This window comes from Carassius gibelio, chromosome A9 (assembly GCF_023724105.1).
Source record: "Carassius gibelio isolate Cgi1373 ecotype wild population from Czech Republic chromosome A9, carGib1.2-hapl.c, whole genome shotgun sequence".
Classification (NCBI taxonomy): domain Eukaryota; kingdom Metazoa; phylum Chordata; class Actinopteri; order Cypriniformes; family Cyprinidae; genus Carassius; species Carassius gibelio.
The window spans coordinates 30,222,637-30,250,476 of NC_068379.1; the positions used below are offsets into that span (position 1 = coordinate 30,222,637).

The window sequence follows — 27,840 nt, forward strand, 5'->3', positions numbered from 1 at the left end:
AGCCAAGCATCCACTGCAGGTAATTCGGATGGTTCGCCAGACCATGGGAAGAGAGGAGGTTGGAATCCTAGGATGCACTGGAAGGGAGTCATGCCAGTGGAAGGTTTTTGAAGGGAATTTTGTGCGTACTCGGCCCAGAGCAGGAAGCGGCTCCAATCATTTTGATTCTGATTGCAGTAGGAACGGAGGAAACGGGAGAGTTCTTGGTTCAGGCGTTCGACCTGTCCATTGGATTGTGGGTGGTAACCTGATGTGAGACTGACATTGATGCCCAACTGTTGGCAGAATGCCGACCATACCCTGGAGGTAAATTGGGGACCCCTATCGGAGACAATGTCCTCCAGGAGGCCATAGAACCGAAACACATTCTCACAAAGTGCCTCTGCTGTTTCGAAGGCAGTTGGGAGTTTGGGTAATGGGATGAAGCGGCAGGCTTTGGAGAAGCGGTCGATCACGGATAGGATTGTGGTTTTGCCCTGTGAGAGAGGCAGATCAGTCACAAAGTCGATGGCTATGTGGGACCAAGGACGTTGAGGAACGGGTAACGGTTGAAGAAGACCAGCGGGTAATTGATGGGAGGATTTGTTAGTGTTGCAAGTGATACAGTTTCTAATGAAATTGATGGTGTCAGTTTGCATTGAGGACCACCAGAAGCGGTTAGATAGGAGCTGGATGGTGGCGGTTATACCGGGGTGTCCTGAGCTTGGGGTAGAGTGGACCTGATGTAGTACTCGTTGTCTCAGTGTTTGAGGGACGAATGTGCGGTTCTGGGGAGTCTCAGGAGGTGGAGGTTCGATGCGTTGGGCCTCAATGATCTCAGTCATAATGTCCCATTGGATGGGTCCAAGAATGATAGTGGAAGGGATGATGGGTTCGTGGTCTGAGGTTTGGTTGTTGGATTCGTAGAGACGAGAGAGTGCGTCTGCTTTGGTATTCTGGGAGCCCGGACGATAAGTGACTTGAAAGTTGAATCTTGTGAAGAAGAGTGACCATCTGGCTTGTCTGTGATTCAGGCGTTTGGCAGACCGGAGGTATTCTAGGTTGCGGTGATCCGTGAGGACTGTGAAGGTGTGTTTAGCCCCCTCTAGCCAATGCCTCCATTCCTCGAATGCCGCTTTCATAGCCAGGAGCTTGCGATCTCCAACATCATAATTCCTCTCGGCTGCGTTTAGTTTGCGAGAATAAAAGGCACATGGGTATAATTTCGGTGGATCTCCCTGACGTTGTGAGAGTACAGCCCCGAGACCTGAACTTGAAGCGTCGACTTCCACAATGAATTCCTGCTCTGGATCAGGATGATGTAAGATGGGTGCTGTGGTGAATCTATCCTTGAGGGCCTGGAAGGCGTTGAGGGCGGCGGAGGACCAGTGGAGACGTTGAGAGCCCTTCTTAACCATAGAAGTCATTGGTGCTGCGATTGAGCTGAAGTCGCGGATGAACCTTCTATAGAAGTTAGCGAAACCCAGGAAGCGTTGTAGTTCCTTGAGCGTCTGGGGTAGGGGCCAGTCGACTACAGCGCGAACCTTCCCCTCCTCCATGGCTACTCCTCCAGCGCTGATTACATACCCCAGGAAGGAGATAGTCTGTTTGTGGAATTCACATTTCTCCAGTTTAGCATACAGTTGGTGCTGGATTAGGCGTTGGAGGACGGCTTTGACTTGCTTCACATGTTCTGTATACGTTTCGGAGTAGATGAGGATATCGTCTATGTAGACTATGACCCAACGATTCAACATATCCCTGAATATGTCGTTCACAAAGGCTTGAAACACGGAAGGACTGTTGGAAAGGCCGAAGGGCATGACCCGGTATTCGTAGTGCCCAGTGGTGGTTGAAAAGGCCGTCTTCCACTCATCCCCTTCTCAAATTCGGATCAGGTTGTAGGCGCTTCGGAGGTCCAACTTAGTGAAGTACTTTGCTCGGCGTAGTTGCTCTAGAGCCGCTGGGACGAGTGGTAAGGGATATCGGTACTTCACCGTAACATCGTTGAGGCCACGGTAATCTATACAAGGGCGGAGACCTCCATCCTTTTTCTTCACGAAGAAGAATCCTGCAGAAGCTGGTGAAGTGGAAGGTCGAATGAATCCCTTGGCTAATTCCTCCTCGATATACTCCTTCATGGCTGTGGCTTCGGGTTGAGATAGCGGAAATACTCGGCCCTTGGGTGGTTGAGCGCCTGGCACCAGTTCAATGGCGCAATCGCCTGGTCGATGAGGAGGTAGCTGCGCAGCCTTGGTTTTACTGAAAGCCTCCTGGAGATCGTCATACTCTTGAGGCAGTGGAGAGGCCGATGGGGAAGTATGAGTGATCGTGGGTCGTATGCAGGACTGGAGACAATGTTCTTTGCAATAATCTGACCATTGGGATATCTGTTTCGTTGACCAGGTGATGATTGGATTGTGCTTTTCCAGCCAGGGCAGTCCCAAGATGATGGGGTTATGAGGAGATTGAAAGCTGTAGAGGTGGATCTTTTCAGAATGGAGGACCCCGATGGTGAGTTCTAACTCCTCAGTGATGGTTTGGATGCGACCAGAGCCCAGCGGTCGTCCATCTAGGGCTGCCACTGCCAAATGAGAAGTACAAGGAATACATGGGATGTTATGAGTCTCCATGAAAGTGGTATCAATAAAATTTCCCGCAGCTCCGGAATCAATCAATGCCCTCACCTCGATGCCAACTCCCTGAACATATAACATGACTGGTATCTCCAACATTGAAGAGGTTCTAGAGGGATAACTCACCGCAGCTGAATGTCGCGGCGGTCGAGTGGGGCATGAAGCCCGTAGATGTCCAGCCAAGCCACAGTATAAACACAGGTTGTGCTGTCGCCTGCGTGACTTTTCCTCCTCGCTTAATCGGGTAACTCCGATTTGCATGGGTTCTGGATCCGGGCTTGAGCTGTGGACTGGGGTGAATGATGAAGTTCGGTATCGGGGCCGACGTGCCCGAATCAGATTGTCTACCTTGATGGACAGATCGATGAGCTGTTCGAGAGTTTTGCCCTCGTCTCTGCAGGCTAGTTCGGTCTGCAGCTCAGCATCCAGTCCCCTCCTGAAGTGTAGGCGTAAAGGGTCGTCTGGCCAGCCAGTTTGTGCAGCTAGGGTGCGGAATGAAAGGGCATAATCCGCGGCCGTTCCTCCTCCTTGACGGAGTGCAATAAGCTGTTCACCAACCTCCTTTCCTCCAGCGGGATGTTCGAAAACCTCTCTGAACCGGCGTAGAAATGCTGGAAAGGTGGTGAAAACTGATCGATCCCCGTTCCAGATGGCTGTGGCCCAATCTAGTGCTCTCCCCGTGAGCAAAGAGCACACAAACGAAATTCAGCTGTCCTCTGTGGGATATAACGAGGGCTGTTGGTTAACGAACATCGAACATTGTAATAGGAACCCCTTGCATCTGGCTGGTGATCCATCGAATTTTCCTGGGAACGCCAAGCGCGGGCTTACTGAAGCGGGAGGTGTGGTCACGGCGGCGGCCATTTGCTGAGGTTGAGATGCTGCTGGAATGTTTCCCTCCGGGGTTTGCAGGCGGAGTGATTGGAGGGTTCGGATCATCTCTTCGGTGAGAGAGGTGAGTCGATTCAGCTGCTGCTGATGTGCTGTCAGCGCCGCGGCTTGAGCAGATACTTCTGCCGTGATCTGGAAGAAAGCCGCTGGATCAATATCTGGCGAAGTCTTCTGTAACGCTGAGTCAGAGACGTTATGATCCATAAGCAGCTTTATTTCAATAATCCACAGAGTAAACAGAAACAGGTCAATCAGGGGCGTTAGATACCACGTAGACAAATCACAATCATAAACCTTGACAGAGCGTAGAATCAGGGCTGGCGGCTGGCAGGCAGAGGCGAGAGAACAAGGCAGAGGTCGATAAGGTAGGCGGCAGGGAATCAGAGTCCAATAAACAGTCCAGGTCATACACGGAAGATCCAACAGTGGGGAAACGCTCGGTAATGTCTGCATGGGCAAAACAAGACTTCGCGTTTGAGAGAACAGGGAGAGTTCCTTAAATAGGGGATGAAGATGAGCGACACCTGTGCAGGTAATCAGCCCCAGGTACGGGGTGTATGGGAAATGTAGTTTGAAGGAGGTTAATACTCAGGTGACGGTTCCCTCTGGTGGTGATCGGAGAGAGCCACAGAGGCTGTGTTTGTGACAGTGCTAGCGCAGTACCTCGCTGTCCCACACATTATTGTCACGTATATCATTATCACAGTGAATGGATTTTAATCTAGACGTTATATATAAAGACATTATATGTATTTTAAGTCTAAAACGTAATCACTGTGTCTTATGGGGAGAAAGGAAAAATTTGCATACAAAAATTACACATCATCTTTAATGAAAAATACATTACTCATACAATTTTATTTCCACAGTGCTGCTTATGGTTGCACTATTTAATACTGTTACAAAAATTTGCTGAAGATTCTAAATTCTTTTTCTTTCTTTTCCTTTATTTTTTTAGTAAAAATGTTCAAACCCTAATTCCTAGTCTTTTCATGTGTTTATACAGTACATTCCAGAATGTTACACTGAACACAGAAGTTGAGTCAAGCATAGAAATGTATATAAAAATGTGACCAACATATCATCAATAACCACTTATATCACTGCATAATTTACTAACACCTTACCAATAGAGTACCAGCAATTCCATTGTTCCATTGTGTTCTTGGACTTACTTAGGGTTTGAAAAAGGAAAGCACATACAACTGCTTACTCTACACAAGATGGAGCTGTTACTCTTGAGAAGACATTTTGCTATTCACTATAATGGTTAAAATGCCTTTACATGTACTCCTATTAAACAATTGCATTTTAATGAACTTCATTACAGTTGTAATTCATTATGTTTCTTAAAATTTCCTGGAGGAGTGGAGGAGAATTTGGACTGCCATAAAATGGGGACCCCAAGAGTTTTTCACTTAAAAATAAGAATCTTGTTTAGCCCACCAATCTAAAGTAATTTCTGTGACCAGAAATATCCCGTTCACAAATAGTCATAACATTTTAAAATACATCACAACAACATCTCTCTCTCTCTCTCTCTCTCTCTCTCTCACACACACACACACACACATTATATATATATATATATATGTGTGTGTGTGTGTGAGAGAGAGAGAGAGAGAGCGAGAGAGAGAGTGTGTGTGTGTGTGTATGTGTGTGTAGTAATTAGTAATAACAGTAAATTACACATTATTACAAGCAAATAATTATGAACCAAACCACTTATCCCTTCAGTAAGTGGATTTGTTCATTAAAATTAATCACTACTAGTAACAAGGACAACCCTTATCATTTTAAATAACGCAAACAGTGTAAGGAAAGCTCCTGTGCGCCATTGAGGCGGGGATAAGCATTGATGATGTAACAGGAAGCTACTACACTGAATATCTTTCAGCCTGACAGCCGTAGTCATTTACAAGCTGCGCGTCTCGCGCGCTCTTCATCTCGAGCTCTGATATTGTTACATTGTTTCATGCCATCGTGACGTCGCGAAGCAAAGTAATGACTGTTTGTGTTTTTAAATTACAAGACTTGCGCGTTCGTTTTTACCAGAACATCTCCAGAACACCTTGGATTTAATCCACAGGTAAGGATTCGCTTGGCATAAATGACTACTTGTGAATTATATATAGTCATACAGGGAGTTAATTTACCAAGTGCAGCTGCAGTCAAACGGCCTTCGTGTCATGTTATAATAGTTTATTTGTTTTTGTCCTTTTTGTCAATTAGACTGTTGATGATTTCTGAAATTTCTGAAACGTCATAATGGGCAGTTTGGCTCTTGTGTTCCCGTAATTTCTTAACTCCGCTGATGCGATTTGTGTGTGAGATCACATTTGTCCATGTGTGTATTCAATATTAGAATGGTCAAAACTTGATTAAACTTACAAATTGATAATTATTTAAATTTGTATGTACAAACTGCAATATTTTATAACAGATCGATCGAACCCTATATGTTGTCATTACCATCATGTCAAGCATAGATAGCATAATGAAAAATCGTTCTTTAAAAAACAAAAACAAAATTCAAACAAATTAAAAAAAATAAAAATAAAATTATTTTGCTTTTTAAATGAGAAACAATCGGTTTCTTCAGATTACTTCGCAAACAAAATTCCAACTTAACGTTTATCACAAAAAGTGACAAATGTCATTACAATCATACATCTGAAAACTAAATATCACACATTATGTCGAAATCCACTTCAAGTTTGAATTTGGATCAGTAGTGCCAGATTTTTTTTTATAGTAATTATATTTGTCATATTATTTATTTATTTAATTTTACTAATCTGTAAAAAAAGGGAATTCTTTCATATATATAATTCGTCAATCCTAAACTGAATTTGCTAGTAATTATTTTGGGGATCTCTAAATATATTTATTTTCCATTCAGTCTAAGAACTGTTGTACTTCTTTATTATTCCAAAACCTTACAGCCTATATCACTGCCAGGAACTGAGAGGATAAAAAACAGTATCATAACACCAAGGTCTGTTGACACCTGACTTAAGGGGTCTGACAATCTCTCCAAGGAGGAAAAAATGTGATAATTAGCCAACAGATAGTCTTGGTATTTGTGGTTTTTGGACACATAGATACATAATCAGCCACTTATACATGAAATACTGTGAAGCCAATGAAAGAAAGATTGCTCAAATGATTTTTATAGATTTCACTCATATGATGCAATGACACTGTTTGATGTGCAATATCTTCTGAAGATCTTTCATATGAAATTGTATTATTCCTGTTGCTTGGCACTCTAATCTCAAATAATTGCAAATGCAAACATAAATTATTATAGCTTATACTTACGATTACGAATCTTAAACTTCCAAATGTAAAGATTCAATTATGGAGCATAATTAATGCACCATTTATGCTATAATACCTTGAGTTATGCACCATCATAGACCAACCTGACCACTGTAAGGGAAACAGGTCAATTTAGCTCAAAGGGAATCATTTAAGATTTTAAAGGGAATTTGAACAGAATCACTGTTTCACGGCTGTTCACGGAGACGCGTCTGCGGTTCAGTGAACGAGCCGTTTAACATCAAATCTGCGCTGGATACTAATATCCAAACTATAGTGAAACACTATCAATTAGCACAGTAACAAGATCGGCAGTTTAAGACATTAACTTGTAAGCACAAAACACAAGATACTTCTCTTTTGAATATGAATAAGGCTTTATTAGATAAATCTAAGACATATAAACTAATCTAACACATAAACGCACGCACTCACACATTCACACAAGTTGCAGGAAGTTCTAAAGTTAGGGAAAGATGAGTTTAAGAGAATGGAAATATGGAATCCCAAGTTTACAGCAATACGTTAAATTGCATAGACATGAACAACCATCAATCACGTAATTAGCGCTCGCATTGAGTTCCTCAATGGGGTTAAAATTATATTAGATACACCAGCACAACAAATATCTGGGAATACGTTGCCTTCGTTTGCTGTGAAAGGGACTCCCGTTGAAAGGGGTATCCCGGTGTTGCTGATTGGCTGGAAGTTCAGTTGGCTGAAGTGACGTCTTGGGGAGCCCGTGCTTGGGCGTTGGCTGAAGCTGGAGTTGTGTGGCTGGTTGGAGTTCAAACGCGCAGACGAGGTCGACGTTACAAAACTTAACTCAGAACACGAAACTCTCAAACGGAAAAGAAAAGAAATAAAGTTTGACGAGACTAGGTTGTGTTCCTTCTCATTGTGGCATAGTAGCAGCAGGCAGGCACGCTGGAACCGCGCTCAAAGAACAATGATGACTAACCGCATGGCTAGATGCTACAAGCTAAAGCTAGGTAGCAAAGCTACAAGCTAAAAGCTAAGAGCAGGCATGACTAATAGCATGACTGATAGCACGAGCAAGGCTGGAACTAAAAGCAGACTAAAAGCAAGGCATGACTGATAGCACAAGCAATGCTAGAACTAAAAGCAAAATTTCATGGGGTCCAAAGTATTTAAACTTCCTTGTTGGCCACCCCTCAAATGTTGCCTTGACCAATCAGATATGGTCTTCGGTCTGGGGTATCATAAATCATTTGTTTATCTTACCAAGCATGTGGTTCTTGCCTCAGAGGGTCTAATTTCGGACATGATTCCTATAACATGATTATGATATATTTTACAAATAAATGATTGTCAGGACAACATCAAGCAAGAAAATTCGATTATATCAATACTAGACATGACTATGTATCCTATAGTTATCAAAAGACATACACAATAAGTGATTATACATGATGGTCAAATGTGTGGGTTACACACAAATGAATATGGAGTTAAGCAATGGAACGATTCATTTATAAGTCTTTTTGAGTTCATTCTGGTCCATATATAATGTACAAAAAGCAGTTTCTTTGCCATTCTCTGGCAAAGGGACTTTTCTGTGAAGACAAAGGTTTAAAGCCCTTCCCCCTTAGGAATTTCAGTCTGGTTCTGCTGGGTGGGGGAAGTCAATGCAAGTATTTAACTTGATCTCCTGGGTTTACATGTGATGTCCAGCGTTGCATTTCAATCACGAACAATAAATTTGACAATCTCTTCTTCGAATTAAAATTGTCAATAATTGTTCTATTGGTGTTAATGTTGAAAGCTGTTGTGTGAACAAGTTGGTTGGTTGGTTATCTTGCTTGGTTCTTGTGGCACTAGAACTGATTTATGACTTCCTGAGGAGTTCGCCTCTCGTTTCAACGCACACAGCTCTGATAGACTCTTTGATTTGTCTAGTTCGACTCATTTCTGCTACACCACACTACCAGAGTGTAAGGGCACATAAACATGGTAAAACCACTCAGAATACCTTAGCAAAGGCATAGTAAAGCTCTGTTAAACATAATATCCTAGAATCATGGTGGCGAGTTTTTCATAGACAAGCACTCTCTAATATCGCTCATTTTAATAATCAGACTTTATACATAGTGCTGAGGTATGAACAATTTGTTCTATGGATTCAGCTGCATCAGCTGCAAAATGAAAAGTTTGTCTCTAGGGATTGCTAGCTGGCAAACGGACCTTACGAAAGAGGATTTGTTACTTAGATCACGAAAAGCCAATTAATCCTCACACAGAATATGTTAAAGAGCATAGATTGTGCTTTTAAAAGGGAATCAATTATTTAGCTTCACTGTTTGAGAGCCTATTATGCGGATCTCAATGCAGAGCCACAAAGCATGTGCTTGTCAGGGTTGAGTGCTGCTTTCAAGGAGGATTTAAAGTCATTGGAACAAAGCTGCCATTACCATAGTTCACCCCTTACCTCCGTCACGGAAACATGGAGAGCAGAAAGTAAACTATGCCAGAATGTTTTACTGCAAATATAGCTATCACAATCCTGTCCTCAGTGTAAAAGCCTAAAGTCTCACTGGTTGGATTAATAGAATTTGTGCACACGGGTCATAATTAGATACATGTGAGCTCAAAACACCCTTGAGCATTTGCAAAGTAAATGTTTTCACCAGCACAAGACAGGCCATGATACGTCTTGCATTTTTTATTAGCAGCAATGTCAGAGTTGATGATTAGATGCTTTGAAATGATGCAAAAAAAAACAACAACAAAAAAATGTATTACAGTCAGGGATTCGGTGCCTTGGTTCAGGTGTTAAATTGTCTGGCTAATAGAACCGTTTAATTTCCTCTCTCCAGATTCATTAGGTTTTATGTCATTGAAATGCGGCAAGCACAACCTGCTATTAAGCTGTTCTTTCCATCACATCAATTTCATTCACTAGTCAGTATTATCACATTGCTTTATTGAGATGAGATGCTTGGTAGAATTGTTGCTTTAGGTATAACCTTATTAAATATCTGTCTCCTGTATACACTAGTTAGACCGATGTATGTTTCTTCATGTTTTCGTGGAAACCATGATACACTACCACTCAGTTATAAGTTGGGGGTAAGCAAATAATAACTAAATAACAATTAAATAATAAAAAATAAAAAAAAATAAAAAATAGAACAAAAGAAAAAGACAACTGCAAGGATGAGTTAAATTGATCAAAAAGGGATCAGATATTTGCTGCTTGAACTATTCATAAAAGCACATTGAAACAAAATGTATCAAGGTTTCCACAAAAAAACTGTATTCAACATTGACACTAAGAAAGAAAGAACCTTTATTAATAATCAAGCACCAAATTTGCATATTAGAATGATTTCTAAAGGATCATGTGAAATTGAAGGCTGAAGTTATAGCTTCTAAAAGTTCAGCTTTGCCATCATAGTAATACATGACATTTTAAAATATACTAAAATAGAAAACAGTTCCTTTAAATCATAATAATATTTCACAGTATTACTAATTTTACTGGATTTTTATCAAATAAATGTAGCTTTGTTGAGCAGACGGCATAAAAAATGTGTCTGTCCACTGCCCAAATAAATTTCCCATGTATTCTTTAGCAATTTTGAGTCAATATTCTGTCAAATAAATGTTCGGTGATTTTGTGAAAATCTTATTTGGTATCATAAAATATTTACAGTGAGGTCCACTGGGAGACCACTTTGAAAATATTAACCTAACCTATTTAATTCATACATGGAAATTTTTTAGAATAAGTTTCCACTTTAATATTTCACATAACATAATTTGCATTGAAATTATTAATTTGAATAATGTAAAATAATTGTATTAAATAATTATATAATACATTTTATATTAAATTAATACATTAAAAAAAAGAGTTAAATTTCTAAGAAGTATTCCGTTTTCTCAGACACTTGGACCCCATTGTACATTGGCCTTTCATCCACTATCAGCCATCCTCCACGCTAGATATCAGGAACAGTTCACTATAAACATGACTACAAATAACAGCTTTATATGATTATTCCTATGGATAGTGGCAGCCGGGTCTGTCCTGCAGTATGAATAATCATGGCCAAACATGTCGCTGATGACACAGAGTGAATGGCATGGTAGCATTTTTAAAAATGGACCTTAGAGCTGAAGGGCTGGTGTGGGTTGGCTGGACAGTGGAAATATAAACAGAGCTTCAGAATGAGTGTTTAAAGCTGATATACACAAAACAAACTGACAGGGGCTTTAAGATTTAGTGGTTTCTGCCACCATGAGTGTGGGGGATCCTGGGAAGTGACATATGTGGATAAATCAGAGCCGACCCACTTCCAAGTGGGTCATTCTTGGGTTATCAGGTGTCTGCCAAACAATTTTTCACGGAATGATTTAGGAGCACCAAGTGGAACTGGATCTTACTCTTCTAATTTTAACTTTCTCTTCTCTTCCCCTTAATTGCTTGCTTTTTTTTACTTCTCACGAAACTTGATGAAAGTGTTAGCGGAGTTGCATATCTAAACGGACCGTAACCTTTTGTGCTAAACCACTAATGCAGCTCTCTCCTGTAAGCAGCAAAGTCGCCTGCAGTTCAAGTTCAGGACCTTGCACATGCCTTTTCTAGTCCTGGAGGGTACAGGCTGAAGGTCTGCAGGTTTAAAAATAGGAGTGAATGTGATCAGGTTCCGAGTTTTATTTTCATAGCTCAGAGGAATCCTCGGAGCGCAGACTGGTGGCCTGCAGGGGCAGAACTCTTCTGGTCCTGGGAAATGGCCTGCAGGGGAAGATGTTTTACATGCTAGACACAGAACTAGCTGTATATACACCGCAGGATGTCTTTGGATAAAAGTCTTCTGTGAACACAATAGTTCCCCTAAGGTATTTCTGCTGTCTAGTTTTAACATATTGGGAATACATTTGCATCTGTTTGGTTAGATTTCCTAGCAGTGAATTAGATAAAATAGCAGTTCATTTTGGTTTGACCCAGAATCACAAGAGGGTAGAGGTTCTGTGCCTGTGGTTTGAGAAAGTTCAGTTTGTTTATGCATTAAAAAAAAGAGCCATGTGAAAAAAAGGAGACCTGTTCCTTCTCTTTGACTTATTGGTACATGCAAAATCAGTCGTTTTAGCCCTTGATGCTTCATTAAAAAATAAAATTAAATACAAATTAAATGAATCATTGCAAGAGCTACTATGAGCATCTTTGCTTTATATGTAAACTAGAGATAGCTATTTTTAGCATCCATAAAAACACTACAAGTTACAATATGCTGTTCTGGATAAAATATGAGCCCTATCCATAACATTGCTTTCTGTAGTGATCAAAATATGTCAAATATGTTGGTGGATTTTGATGTGCAAAACAACAAGAGATGACTTTTTCACCGGAGGAAACATTATTATGGATTATGGACTGGAAGTTTAGCCAGAAGCATAAAAAGTTCAAAGTTAAAAACCATAATGATGGATTTCTTTCTGACAAACACACATCTTTTTATATTAATCAGTGGACTGGAGTCATGTGGATTACTTGTGGTTTATTGTGATGTTTTTATCAGCTGTCTGGACTGCCATTCTGACGGTACCCATTTACTGCAGAAGATCCACTGGTGAGCAAGGGATGTATTAATATATTTCTCCAAATTGGTTCAGATGAAGAAATAAATTAATCGAGAACTTGGATGGCCTGAAGGTGAGTACATTTTAAGCAAATTGTAATTTTTGGGTGAACTATTCCTTCAAACAAAAATACTTTCCTTGCAAGAGCAAGCTACGTGATAAGCTTGCATATGGTCATCTGTGTTACATTCTTTGAATAATGCACACACGCATAATACTAGAAAGAACTGTGTTTTTAGCATATATATATTTTCAAAGGAATTTTGCGCACCAATCTTACGCACTAAAGGTTAGAATATGCTGTCAGCTAAACACTTGAATATTTGAATCGTGTCAGCAGATACCATTATATTTACATGCATTTTCCGAGTTGTTCAGCATCCAATTCAAAGAAGTTCAATTCAAAGTAAAGTCACAGCATGAATTAAAAATGTTCATCAAACAGGGAGCAAGTTATGACAAACAGAGGAAACAATTTGGAGATGGATTATGATTTGAGCCCCATAATAGCTTTAAATGTGTATTTACTCTGCAGTTGTTATTCTGGAGCAGCTTGCGATGGCTTTATTTTTAAATGTGTATTTCTGTTACTATATATGACTTGCTTTGCCACCCTGTTTTATTTCTGTTCTCCTTGGGCTGTTTGTATCAGTAGCCACACTGCAGGGTAATGGTCACCCTTAGAGTTCTGCATATTCAGCTGTATTAGGCAGGAAAGGGTGGTTCACATTACTGAGCATTAACATTCAGAGATTTGTCCAGGTTGTTAGCTGCTGGGTTTCATAACAGCAGTTTGCTGACCTGATTTGGCAGATGCTGGTGTAGCTTTCAGTCTGAATTAAACATTCATACTTTTTTCTACTTAATCCTCTACTTTTTATATGCTGCCTTTCATACTCTCTGGCTCTATTTTAAGTTAAAGTACTAGTATATTCCTCAGCTTGTGTTACAGTCTATGTTTTCACACCCTCTTTTGTAATATCCTGCAGCTATCTAAACAAACCTGATGCTCAGGTTTACATAATCCCTCATATTGTCACTGCATTAGCTGTTTTTGTTGAAACCATCATAAATTGACATGGAAAAACATTATTATGTTTATTTAATAAAAAAACGAATTTGACAAGCGTGCCTACAGTGGTTCTCAACAGGTGCTTTGTGGCATAAAAATGGATGTTTGCTGAAAATTATGCTGAAAATTCAGATTTGACATAACCTGAATAAATTACATTTTAAAATACATTAAAATAGATAAAAAAAATGTATTGTATTTTTGATACAAATAAATGCAGCTTTGGTGAAAATAAGAGTCCTCTTATTAGCCTAGATTTGTATAAATATTAGTGCAACATGAATAAAAATGGTGTATAGTAATAATTCTGATAATAATTTTGCACATTTTACATTTTGAAGTTTGAAGATTTCATTTTTTATTTACTTTTGTATGATAAAGAAAAAACAATACTGAAATAAAAAAGAACAATCAGCTATGAACCACTGCAGTACTGTCAGAGATGGTACAAGACATGCAAAAAAATTAAAAAAAAATTATTACAATTTTTTTTTTTACCTGTTACAGGCATCACAGCCATGACTGCCTACAAAGCAGAAAAACTGATACCATCATATGTGTTATTGCACATGTAACGGATAGTTGTGTAGGGGTGAGGAATGGCACAGGGATCAGAGAAAGTAAAAGCTTGCTATTTTCTAAAGGCCTGTTCTACAACCCACCCTCCTACTTAGGCCTTATAAAACAATTCAGAGCAGATTTCTGTCTGACAGCATCGCCAGTCGTGTTCTCCAGCATCTGCATGACTTCATTATGATTTGCTTTGTAAAGCTCAACATCTGGATGTGCCCAAGGCAAGCTGTGAGGCAATGTTGGCTTCATTTTCATGTACAGCTAATACATTTCAGCTGCAAACCAAAAAATAAATAAATAAATAAATAAATAATCAAGAGTGGAAAGACAAGAAAGGATAATTTGAGGGTTTGAGTTGCCTTAACAAAACAAAGGGGTGGAGTGAGTGTGTAAAGGAGTGAACTGGCCCTGAGGGATTTGGGCTGTTATGTGCAAATCAGGTGACAGATTACAGCCGGGAATGTCTGGTCCAAAGACAGCTGCTGCCCTTTTGTTTGTTTTTTTAAACATGCAAAAATACATAAGGGTTGCAAGTTACAAAAAAGAAAGTTAATTTTGTTTATCGATTGCAACTATAATAAGGTTACACACAAGTGGAATAGTCGGGAATGCTTAGCCATTTATCAGATTGCCTGTTTGCAGGGAATAGTGTCATTTTCACTTATGAGTAATGGCCCCAACAAGTTTTATTAAAGGAAGCATTATTGGATTTCCGTTTGTTGGCTAAGTAAGGATTGAGATGATTGGTCATTACTCAGAGGAGTGCGTGCGCTTAGCCTTGATTATTTCCTGCTTATTCTGAATTGTACTCCACCTGATGTGGAACATGAAAGATTTAACTTCTGCAGTGACAACAATACAAATGTATTTTGATCAGAGCAAAAGTTAAAGAATGTCAACATGTTCACTACAGTACTAGTGAAATACAGGGAAAAATATTGTGGATACAAGTAAAGAATTAATTCTGATGACTTTATATGTGCTCGCATATTGTCGCTGTCGGGTGGAATCCTCGTATCTCCAAAATCATTATTTTTCAGGAAAAAAAAAGCATATTTTTTTGGTTAATCAAAATTGTATTGTTAAAGTTGCTATTATACTTTATATTGCTACCATATACTGTTGTATACCAACATTAAAACAACATTTCCCCAAAATCATGTTTTATTGGAGATATGAGTTTTATGACTTGGGAGCAGGGAAATGAATCTACACCCAAATTTGGCGATCACGTTGAACCGTTTGACAAGAGAAAAGGCTTCAATAGTTAACCAAAGCTAACGACTGTGTTACATACATCTTCCTAAACTCTATTTTAAAGGTTTGAGAGCTATAAGTGATGCAAAAAAAAAAACAAAAAAAAAAAACAGTGAGCTGATTAAGATGTCTAATAGGCGGTCATTTGCCTAATCTGCTCGCCAATTTACCGAGGCTCACGGCTTCCTTCTGCACCGAAGCATGTATATAACCTAACTATTTTCACTCGTTATTATATCCAAAGAGGCTTACTTGGTGCCAGTAGACAGCCTTTTTTTCTCCCGTAAATAAAAACCTTGCTACTTGGGGTGTTTTACATGCCCACTGCCAAGAGAGGCATTGTCTATAAGTAGGCCTAACAGTTGAACGTAATCAGTAAAATAATAATAAAAACAATTTAATGGTGGTATCCAAAATATCCAATTTAATTCGAGTATTATATTAGATACATTTTAAAACTTCAATGTTTTCCAAACCCGTAAGACCTTATTTTTGGAACACAGTTTAAGATATTTTAGATTTAGTCCGAGAGCTCTCAGTCCCTCCATTGAAGCTGTGTGTACGGTATACTGTCCATGTCCAGAAAGGTAAGAAAAACATAATCAAAGTAGTCCATGTGACATCAGAGGGTCAGTTAGAATTTTTTGAAGCATCGAAAATACATTTTGGTCCAAAACTAGCAAAAACTACGACTTTATGTCTTATCTTCCGTGTCTGTTGTAAGACAGTTCAAAACAAAGCAGTTTGTCATATCCGGTTCGCGAATTAATCATTCGATGTAACTGGATCTTTTTTAACCATTTCACCAAATCGAACTGAATCGTTTTAAACTGTTCGCGTATAGCGTATTAATTTTGGGCTCCCATTCAATCTTTATTAGTTTACGTTCTCTGTTTAACAGTTCAAATTATTATTATTATTATTATTATTATTCCAAGAATACACTTACACCGAGTAATAATACCCTTTTTGAGTAATATTTGTAACAATTTTTTTATTTGTGAAAAATAAGAGGATTACACAATCAATAAGTTGTCGTCTAAAGCAGTCTTTTTATTAGTATTAAATTCTTAAGTAGTATTACATATTTTTTATACATTTATGAATTTCTATATGAATTATTTATAATTTAGTAAATATTACATTAAATAAATACTGTGTAATAATCTAATATTATTAAATGAAATACAATTTTTACCACTAGTAGATTGTATGTGTATGTTATTGTGTTAAAAAAGTAAACAATTTTTTTTGTAAACCCAACATTTTAAAAACAACTATGAAACATAGACTAAAAAGCACAAACTGAACTAGCTCCATCTCGCCTCATCTCCTGAGAACTGAGATGATTTATCTGTGTCAAATTCAAGCAGTTAAAATGACCACAACAAGTATCCAGTTTCCTCCCATGTGCTTTTACTCAGAGATTTCATCAGCAAGGGAAAAATACTGCTATTTGTTCAAGTACTACGATCAACGGAAGATAAAATAGTGCAGATACCAGTAGAGGACAGATATCAGCACGACCAGCCTGCAGAATGGCTCACAAAGGCTCTAACTTGTGTTTATTCCCTCAAATGGAAAAGGAAACACCATTATTTCAGCTGCAGCCAATGATGCAGCTACAAGCAGTGGTTCTTGGGATCAGCCAGTGCTGTTTCATGATATGCTGCATTGTGGGTAACATAATGACTGCCTTTACCATCTGTCTCTAATTTGCCAAACCCTCCTTCGCTTTCTCTTCACTCCTGCAAGAGTGTGACCCAATGAGTAGCATAAGTCCAAACAGACCTGAAGACATAGATAACTTCCAAGTCAGCAATCATGGTACATTATTTAGTAATATCTGAGAATGTTTCTTCACATCAGCTATTCTTTTTTTTTTACACAATATTTTCTATTGCGTATGAGGGTCCCTCAGTGACTAAACCACTGGGATTTTAAACAAACAGCACGATCTAGGTTAAAGTGTGTGCCTGACCTAGCTAGAATCACAAACTTTGAAAAATAACAATTCTAGTGATAAGAAGTGAATATTCAAGCTGTATTTACAATGGTTTTGGTGAAATAGTTGAGAAATCTGAATATTACAATGATTTTATTTGTCAGTTAAGTTGAGGATTTGTCATGAGACTTATTTACCCCATTAGACACATGCAGGGCATATGATGTGAATCAGTTCAAACATTCTATTTAAGTGAACTGATTGAAAACTTATGATTATTTATGATTCATTTGCATTAACACAATTATATTGTTATCTTAATAAGTGCTTTAAGAACTGAAGTAACCATCAGAGAGTAGTTGTTCAAATGAATTTGTGCATGTGTCTCTGTATGTTTATGCATGGCGGGTGTGGGTCTATGTTTGCAATAGGATAGTAAAGAAGATCGGTACTTTTGTTTGTGTCAATAACAGCATAAGATCCCTTAGAACTGTGCACAGTGTTTTATTGACATTTATACCTTCCTTGCAGATCGATCGTGGGTCGTTAGAAATGCCAGTGAAGATGACAGCTAGCTGCTGGGTGATCTGTCTGTTTCTGCTGGGATCGGTCACAGAGGTGAACCATTTCTTGCCTCATTTTTATAAACATGTATAAGATGTCTAGTTTTAAAATACTGAGTGCTGCAGTGATAATGTATTTTTTTAGGCCAACCCTGAAACAAACAATTATTATTGTTTTCTGCATACATACTTTCATTTACCAAAGTTACTATAAGGAAACTTTTACAAAGGTTTTTATTTATTATTATTATTATTTTTTTTTTTTTACCCCGTCCCATATATACAGTATCTTAAAGAACAAATGCATAAGGTTCTAAGGAAATGAACATCTAAGGAAAGAAGCTTGATTTAAATGAACCTGTTCTCAGACATTACTTGTCTAATGTGCCTGTTGTTTGTAGTTCATTGTTCTAGCCAGTCCTGAGGTAAACGAAAGCCAGCAACAACATCCTCAAAATGTGTACCATGACATCAGTGTTACCAGGAACAAGATTGTGACGGCACAGTTTGAGTGCTATCAGAAGATTGTGAAGGACAACAGTCAACACAAAATAGGTAGACACTTTACATACTGTGCCTTTATTAGAGTTTTTACAAGGCTGAGATTACGAAGTTATATTATTATGTGTCCTGACAATCAGCTGATATGTATAATTTCAATGAAAAAACATGTTAAAGCACTGTAGCTCAAATGTGTTGTGCAAAATGTATGATATATAACAATGATAATTAAATTAGATGTTCAATAAGCCCCTCATAGAGTATATATCGCAAACTGTGACAGAAGTTTTTGTCATGCTGTCTACTTAGTACAGCAAAAACACACAAAGTCTCAGGTGGCTCATATTTGTTCTGTTAGGCAGAGTGCATTTGGCCGCACTGGGTGGCAGGACAGCTGTGAAATATTAGCTGTTCCAAAACTTAATACATTAATCGTGTTTATTATATATACTTTTTTATTAAAGTGGAAATCAATTTACGAAATAATAAACTTGACTGACTGCTTCACTTCCACTTTAAAGGGATATTTGTGTTATTTTTTATTTATTTATCATTTTTGTGCAGTTACTTGCACAATTAAAGTTGAGTTTGTGGCAAAACCTTCTGCAGTGTTTACATGATGTTCATTACTGCTTAAAATGAATTAAAATAAATGTTTAATTTCATAAAGTACAAGTTGATTTCAAAATGCAGCTACATGTTTTTCATTTTGTGTTTTTCAGTTGAATAAAAGACAATTTTTACCTATAGATTTCATCATTGACGATTTCTTTTAAAAAAAAAAAAAAAAAAATCTTGTCTCGTTTTCGTGAACCCAATCTCGTGTCTCGTCTCGTCTTGTGGAATAAGTGTCTCGTCACACCCCTATAAACTACGCATCATCAATATAGTTGAATGCTGAATTTGATCTTTTAATATTACTTTTTTTCAATATATTAAGGCACATTAAGTATTTTTACAACGTTTGTCATTGTGCTGCAGTTCTATGGATGTTTTGCTTCGAGCCGGTCACGTGACTGACTGAAAGCTATCAATAGCTCATGGGGGACTAGGTTTTGGGACAGGCTGATAGAACTAACAGTGGTTAATGAAAAGAACAGGAAGTTACAGTTCCCCAGCCTCCATAGAAACCAATAAATGTTTTAGGCTTTTTTTCCCCTTGTATCTAGCAGGCCCGGTGTGCAACAGGACCTGGGATGGATGGTTGTGTTGGGACGACACAGAGGCCGGCGTCACCTCTGAGCAGCACTGTCCTGACTATTTCCAGGACTTTGACCCTACAGGTGAATATCAGAGTTCAGTTTAAGGTTATTTTCACCTAGATAATGTCCAGTGTAAGTGCTTTCCACTCACCTGCCTAATGCGTCATTGTCAGTTTTTTCACTCTATTACCCCTCATTGCTAAATTCATAGGCTAAATGGCTATTAAAATGTTTATAAGACTTATTATAACAAATGAAGCTGTTCCCTATGTCTCTGGACTCCATATTGATGCTTCTCTTACTAGCAAGTTTGGATTTAATTCTGGTTCTTTGCAGAAATGGTAACCAAAACATGTACAGAAAGTGGGCAGTGGTTCTTGCATCCTGAGAGTAACCGCACATGGACAAATTTCACCAGATGTAATTTGCTCACTAATGAAGGACGCAGGGTATGAGCATGAACACTATAAACACTTGAATATAAACACATTTGAATTGGTTTGCACAATAAACACTTCATGACTCTATTGTTTGGGTGTTTGCAGACCGCAATGAATTTGTTCTACTTGGCGCTAATAGGTCATGGGCTCTCTTTAACCTCTTTGTTCATCTCGCTAGGCATATTCTTTCATTTCAAGTAAGTCCAAATGTCTCTTAAACTACCGTGTTCATGTTTTAATGGTTTATCACAATTATCAATTTGCTGTCTTTTTTTGTGCTTATAGGAGTTTGAGCTGCCAGAGAATTACCCTGCACAAAAACCTTTTCTTGTCCTTTGTATTAAACTCCATCATTACTATCATTTGGTTAACAACAGTGGCAAACAACCAAGAAGTGGTTCAGGAAAACCCAGTGAGTAGTGTGTATGGACAGTAACTTAGTTCACCAAGAAGAGAATACAAATTGAGATGGAGTATTGTAGGACAATTCTGATTGCGAGGAAAATAAAGGCAGAATCATGAAATGTAAACTCAGGATTGCAAGAAAAAATTCAGAATTGTGAGATAAAGTTGCAACTACTTCCTATATGCTTATTTATTTATTTTTTTCCTGTGGAAATCACAATGAAAATTTTGAAGATTTTTTTTTTTTGCATATATTTGCCATACAATGCAGCAGACTAACCAGTTATGGAACAAAAGGGGGAATGAATGATGACAGTATTTTCATTTTTCTTTGATCATTTAAAAGCATTACAGGATGTCAACAATCTGCTGTGCTAATCATCATTAAATGTCCATGTTGCTTCGGTTTAGATCAGCTGCAAAGTATCCCAGTTTATCCATCTGTACACCTTTGGATGCAACTACTTCTGGATGCTTTGTGAAGGGATTTACTTGCACACACTCATTGTTGTGGCAGTTTTTGCTGAAAAACAGCACTTAATGTGGTACTACCTTCTTGGATGGGGTGAGTTTTCCAGTAAATCAATGCAATTTATTCACAGCATTTACTGCATGAATGAAATCTAACCTCTTTCAATCTCACAGGTTTCCCACTTATACCTGCTACAATACATGCAGTAGCCCGAAGTCATTACTACAATGATAAGTGAGTATACTTGTTCTGTAGCTTTAAGTTGAATTTGTAATTATTATTGCTAATGTAGGAGATTACAGTTTTTCTTATATATACACTCTTATAAGCTACACAAAAAAAATGCAAATCAAGTTCCTTACCTAAATCCATGTGAAGTAAAGCAATTATTGTACAAAATAACACTCCTGTTAGGACCCATGTCAAATGTTTGGCTAATCCTTTCTTTCCTAATCCGCAGTTGTTGGATCAGCTCAAATACTTCTCTGCTATATATTATTCATGGCCCTATCTGTGCAGCACTGCTGGTAAGAAATCTGAATGTTTTTGTCCTTTTTGTTTCCAAAACACAGATTTTTGTGCAACATTAATTATGATCTGTTTGTATTTGTTGTGCAAATTACATCCAGAAGTTTGTATTTGCCAATCTGAATTTGTTCGAGTAGCAGAGCACAATCTTTATATGTATCAGGATGTTTACTATTTTCCTCCTGCATTATCAACACACTATTTTCCCTTTAACACCGTAAAGCTATAAAGCACTAAATAGATGGTGACTTAACTTGATCCTAAAGCTATTTGAAGTTACCTACTGTACATTTCACAGAAACTGTCTTCTGCCAGCCAGCTGGGATCTTTTTGTTTTGCATTTGTCATTCATTCTGTCCTTCCAGGTGAACTTGTTCTTTCTTCTAAACATCGTACGAGTCCTCATCACCAAACTGAAAGTGACGCATCAAGCAGAGTCTAGTCTGTATATGAAAGCTGTCCGTGCCACGCTCATTCTGGTTCCACTGCTGGGCATCCAGTACGTTCTCCTCCCATACACACCTGGGGGGCGCGCTTCTGCTGAAATCTACGACTACATCATGCATATCCTAATGCATTATCAGGTAAAAAGCAGACAAATTTGTTTATGGTCACTCTCATCCTGGAATCTTACTTATACATTCAGTGCTCCAAATTAACTTTTCTGCCAATGCCTAACATATAATTTCAATAAATCAAATAATGATGCAAAATGTATACTGCATTATGTATATTGTATATTGCAATTCTTTAAATATACAATACATTCAAACGTTTGGGGTCAGTATGACTACAGTTTTGAAAAAGGTCTGTTACAATGGTGCAGTCGTGACCTAAAGATGGGGGGACTTGTTGGTAAATATACAGCGCGAAATAGAACCGACGCCTATTTTTCACGCGACACGCAAGCGTGTTGGAAGCGTTTCCAGGCAAAATATAATAGGAAGATGTTTATATGTCATTTTGTACACAAATACATATTTATTCATGACATTTTGATGTTTGAAAGTCTATAGGTTGACATAAATTCAGATATAAATGTAATTAAAAATAAAAAAATTATCGATTTTCAAATATTACACTTTATACACTTTATTTTGCTATCAATACTGTTGACAGTGTCCTTTATCAGTAGGTGTAGGTGTGTAAAAAAAGGTTTATATTGTTGTCATGAAGACAAGAGCCTGGTCTGTCTGTCTGTGATGCAGCAGAAATGGTTGTGGCTAACGCCACACAGCCAGTGGGTCACCGGCCTTGATGAAGACGCGCTTTTGCGCTATTCATTAACAAAGACTTTTCTGGCTTAATATTTGCAGATATTAGTCCATATCGCGATTTGATTTAAGTGAAATGACCTACTTTTGATTAATTCATTCAAAATTTGACAAATTCCGTGACATTCCATGTTAAACTGTAAATTCTGTTTTTATGACTGGATTCCGTAATTCGCGGAAATCATAGGGCCCTACAGTAGACATCTGCCTGCTGTTCACCCGACGTCTTAAAATTGAAGTATCTCCATATAATGGAGCCAGTTGTCCTTTTTTTTTTTAGACTAGTTCTGTACACACGAGGGGAGGGGGGAGAAAATCAAGGAGGTGGGGGGCGAGCGAGCGGGGGCGAGCACAGCACAGAGAAGGCAAACAAGCAAAGTGGCGGAATCAGAATTAAATATAAACAATATATCTATATATACGAAATGTCAAAATCCATATCGTGTTTAAAAAATAGCTAGATATATTTTAAATATCGAGATATCGCCCCACCCTACCCTGTTGTGATGAAAACAGCAAAGTGAGAAGCCTTGGACAGCTGGTACTGCTAGACCAAGCTGAATCGGCACAATGAATAATGCAACAAAACAGACGTGTTATCCCAGATGACTCTCTGTGGAGATCAAGAGCACTCGCTCTGCAAAAATGTGTCAAAACACAAGGGAGAACAATACACAACACTATCCAAGAAATGATTAGTGAAGAGGTTGCAATAGAGGAAATTATAGTTTAGCAGTGCAAGATAGCAGTTTATGCTGATTTACTGCTGACATGCATTTCTGATTTTATTTTTAAGGGACTGTTGGTGGCCACAATCTTCTGCTTTTTCAACGGAGAGGTAAGTGTTTACCCAGCTAAAATGAAAAATGTCCTGTTTAACTGCAAGGAATTATGAATTGCTGGTTGCTTTTAAAAAAGCTCAATGCAAAAGCAAAATGATTTGGACAGGTTCCCTTTGAGTCAAGCATCTGGTATTGGTACATGTGGACATCTGCCAATGTTTTTAGGATTTAAACAGCAGGTACAGATTCTCCATATCTGTGCTTTGCTTTCAAGGAAAAGGGGTAATGAAGCATTTAGAAGCTTTTATGGCTAATATTACTGGTTACAGCTGTTAATACAGGCAGCCTATATGCTTAAATGGAGAGGTCGGTATGACGAGAGTTTGTAGAGAGTTTGCTGTTTGCTTTCAATTTTAGAAAATGTGACCCTTGACCACAAAACCTTAACTTGCTGGGGTATATTTGTAGCAATAGCCAAAAATAAATTGTTTTTTTTTTATGCCAAAAATCATTAGGATATTAAGATCACGTTCCATGGAGATATTTTGTAAATTTCCTAATGTAAATATATACCAAAATTAAAGGCGATTTTCTCAATATTTAATTTGTTTTGCACCCTCAGATTCTAGATTTTCAAACAGTTGTATCTCGGCCAAATATTTTCCTATCAATAATAAACCATACACCAACAGAAATCTTATTTATTCAGCTTTCGGATGATGTATAAATGTACATTTTCGACTGGTTTTGTGGTTCTGGGTTTTGGGGTTTTGCAGTACTTTTCTTTTTGGCAGTGATGGCAGACATAATTTGTCATTTATAAACTCTCCTTCTATCACTTGGTTTGTGTTCCAGAGAAAATAATCAAATTAGATGATGTACATTTGTAATGTGATTGTTTAAATTACAGTATACAAAAATATACATTACCATAATGTTAAGGAACATCCCTTGTTATTTTAGTATCACTGAGATACTATTAAAGCAATAATTTATTTTTATTTTATTTTATTTTATTTTAGTATTTGTTTTTTATTGTCTGTATAGTTTTTCTTTATTTCAGTTTCTGTTTTAGTTTCTTAAGTAACATTTTAGGAGAAAGTAAAAAAAAAAAAAAGATAAATGCTACTATGGCAACTTTTTATTTAGTTTTTTTTTTTTTTTAGTTTAAATTTGTTAACATTTGTTAATGTTTTTTTTTGTAACAACAAATATTATATTTAGTTGTTTGCTAAATTTAATTATTAATTATTTAATTATTAATATTTTTAAAAAACAACAACTTTGAACATTGATTAATTTTACTATGATTTTGGTCACTACACCCTCCCCGAAATGTTACTATTTTAGAGAGGAAATTGATTATTTATGCTGCATTATTAATGATTTCCGTTGACTGAGCAGATCATCTACCCATAACTTCCTCAGGTCCAAGCGGTTTTGAGAAGGCACTGGAATCAGTATCGCATACAGTTCGGAAGCAACATTATACAGTCTGATGCTCTGAGGTCTGCGTCGTACACGGCGTCCTCCATTACAGAGGTCCTGGGCTGTTACAGCATCGACGGCAACACGGAACACTTGAATGGCAAAAACTGCCATGACATTGATAACAGCACCTTAAAACCAGAGAATCCCTTTGACTGATGTCACTGAATGTGGCAGTATGCCGCTTTAAAAAATAAATAAATAAACTTGGATATAGCGACAGCTGTCACATGGCTGACTTGGACCTTTTTACTCATAATTCACTGATCATCTCTCTGAAGGGTGGAGAAAAGGCATCTCTCCTAGAATTTACACTGAAAAACATTTTGCTACCTTCATTTAATGTTAAGTGGACATATATATGTATTACTGGCCGGGTCTTTGTACTTTACAGTATTTTAGATTGCGCAACTACTGTGCACAGTGGAATTAAGTGTAAATATTCAGCTCTTTTTTTTTGTACTTCTTTGTCTTATATTTGTTCCTGTGGTGATAAAAATTAATTATCAATCTAATCCAAATGATGACCACACTAATAGGACATTTATATGTCATTTATATTTTACTTAAAAACAAAAATAAAAAACGGTATGTATGCAGTGCCCAAAAGCCAGTGCCTCTTTTCTTTTATAATAATGACTTGGTGTAAATCTGTTATTTTCCTGTGCAGACAGAATTATAACCAATTATTGTTCATCTGGACTACAATAATTCATAAACACCTGTTTTAGGGACCCCTAAAAATGACACTGGAGATGGGACCAGAATTTATGTAACATTTCTAGGTTTAGTAAGAACTTAGTGTGAAGCATTACAGTACAAAAACATGCTTACCACTTTATTTATGATATAGTTCTCAACTTATTCTCAACATATGCTTATTTTTTTCACAATTAAATGTATACTACACATGCCACATTTTCAGTGTTTTTTGATTTCATATTTCTTATAATGCTCGTAGAGCTCAGTCATGTATGTATGTTTCTTTTAATACATTGCTTTTGTGAAATAAGTACAATAATTCACCACCTAGAGTGTTACTTAGCAACTTTTCCTATAACATGTTTGGAGTGTTTGAGATCTCACTCTCTTGTGTCACAGGCAGGGATTCTTTTTACCCAACTCTACCTAAACTCAATTACATTCCATATGATTTGAAAAATGTGCCTACTGTTCATTTCCTCTGATGTCACAGTGTTACCAAAACTCACTCCATTTTAGACTTCTGACAATCAACAATCCGACGTCCAGTTTTCATAATGCTTCAAGGAATAGTTCACCCAAAAATGAAAATCGCCGTTATTTGCTTACTTTCATGTAATTCCAAATCTGTATGCGGACAAGATAATTTTTGATTAATCTTACTCCCCCTCTTTCCAATGATAGTACGTAGTGGCCAGTGTGTGTGTGTGTGTAAATATTACCCGCTTCTGACTTGTACACTATATTCTAAGCTTTCAGAAGTCATACAATATAAAAATTTTAATCTTTTAATTTTACATGACAGACTGAATGTCATTATTCGCTGTGTGTTAAATTATTCTTTTCGATCAGTTCTGTTCAGTGAGCCAATTTATGTAAAAAAAACAACAACAACCTTGCATATTATTTTTGGGTGAACTAATTTAATCCCTGTTTTTGTCCGTATTCATATTTTAACTGCGAAACAGAATTGTTGACAATGTTGAAAAATGCAGGAATGTGCTTGTACTAATTATGTAAATATTACATTCTTAGTTCTTCTTAGTGATCACATTTGAATATTTTATGTGGGTGTGCATAATATCGCTTTGTAATGCAGACAGGATTTGTGTGCATTTCTTCCACCCTACATGGAAACGTAACTCATTCTGGGTTCAGAACAAATCGGTATTAATATTGCAAATCACAGCATGTCAACAAATGCCAACCAAAAATCCACAGTATGATTTAATCAGGTTTTCATCAACAGACTCAACACAGTATTCTTTACCTTGAATCTCATTTATTTTCATGAATGTGTGCCAATTACTGTTGCTCATAAAGCTTCTTCATGGTTTTTGGTATGGTGTTTGTGATCATTTGTGTTTCAGTGAAAACAAAACACATACTGCAGGACGGTTTCATATGTTTCATATATATATTTGCTTGTCGTTTTTTGACCTGCTATTTTAGGTTGTACTTTGTGTGAAAGTCAATTTGCTTTTCAAGTTGTTATCAAAATAGTTCTATCGTGTATATGCTGCACCTAAGTTCAACCACTTCAAATGTTCTTTTTTTGTATGAATGTAATTTGTCTTTGTTCTCTTGAGGTGTATTTGTGAAACATCTATTTCATAAAATGTGGGCAGTGTTGCAATCATGTGTATCGTATTATTCTGTAAGTATAGATGATTATTTCAAGTGTCCTGTTGGCATGTTAATAATGTGTGTTTCATTCAAAGCATTGGGGTGGGGATGAGATGTTGGTCAAAACATGAAAGCAGAGGATTGAAACCCATTTACTTAAATTCCAAGGACAATCTATTCTGTTCGGCATCAAACATGTCCTTCAATACTTTAGGAACCAGAAGGATTTCCTCTTTAAAAGCTAAAGCCAAACTTTGTCTAGATGACCACTGCTCTGTGAAATAGTGAGCCTAACAACAACTATGTTACATTTCAAACATTAAAATATCTGCCTATAAAAAAAACAAGTAGTAGCTAAGTAGCTAAATTATTGAAAAAGAAAATTTCCTGAAAATGTACTCAACCTCAGGCCATCCAAGAGGTAGTGGGTGCGTTTCTTTATTGGAAGAGATTTTGAGAAATTTAGCATTACATCACTTGCTCAACAAGAGATTCTCTGCAAACAGCTGAGTCCAAACAGCTGACAAAAACATCACAATATTCCACACCACTCCAGTCCATCAATTAACATCT

General features: G+C 37.5%; 2 protein-coding genes across 12 annotated transcripts in view; one reads left to right on the forward strand and one right to left on the reverse strand.

Annotated features, from left to right (window-relative positions):
* Positions 1-27,840, reverse strand: part of LOC128020142 (PTB domain-containing engulfment adapter protein 1-like) — a 197,137-nt gene that overhangs the window by 107,564 nt on the left and 61,733 nt on the right. The window lies entirely within an intron of this gene.
* LOC128020141 (calcitonin gene-related peptide type 1 receptor) lies at positions 5,416-27,277 on the forward strand. Of its 4 annotated transcripts, none has more exons than XM_052606790.1 (14): positions 5,416-5,595; positions 12,377-12,510; positions 17,816-17,902; positions 18,249-18,402; positions 19,518-19,631; positions 19,887-19,999; positions 20,096-20,187; positions 20,276-20,402; positions 20,807-20,960; positions 21,041-21,101; positions 21,328-21,394; positions 21,761-21,979; positions 23,466-23,507; positions 24,880-27,277. In XM_052606790.1, the coding sequence occupies exons 3-14, from the start codon at positions 17,837-17,839 to the stop codon at positions 25,096-25,098; spliced, it is 1,428 nt and encodes a 475-aa protein (XP_052462750.1). In that variant the 5' UTR covers positions 5,416-5,595; positions 12,377-12,510; positions 17,816-17,836; the 3' UTR covers positions 25,099-27,277. The 4 variants fall into 4 exon arrangements, with proteins under 4 accessions (XP_052462750.1, XP_052462749.1, XP_052462752.1 ...); XM_052606791.1 differs by lacking the exon at positions 5,416-5,595 and adding an exon at positions 7,545-11,696; XM_052606789.1 differs by lacking the exon at positions 12,377-12,510.

What these genes read in the sequence shown, in the direction of transcription:
- LOC128020141 (XM_052606790.1), top strand. Translation starts at nt 17,837, where the DNA reads ATGCCAGTGAAGATGACAGCTAGCTGCTGGGTGATCTGTCTGTTTCTG. An exon ending in AGTCATTACTACAATGATAA is followed by an intron (nt 21,102 to 21,327) that starts GTGAGTATACTT and finishes CCTAATCCGCAG; the next exon opens with TTGTTGGATCAGCTCAAATA. An exon ending in CTATCTGTGCAGCACTGCTG is followed by an intron (nt 21,395 to 21,760) that starts GTAAGAAATCTG and finishes CTGTCCTTCCAG; the next exon opens with GTGAACTTGTTCTTTCTTCT.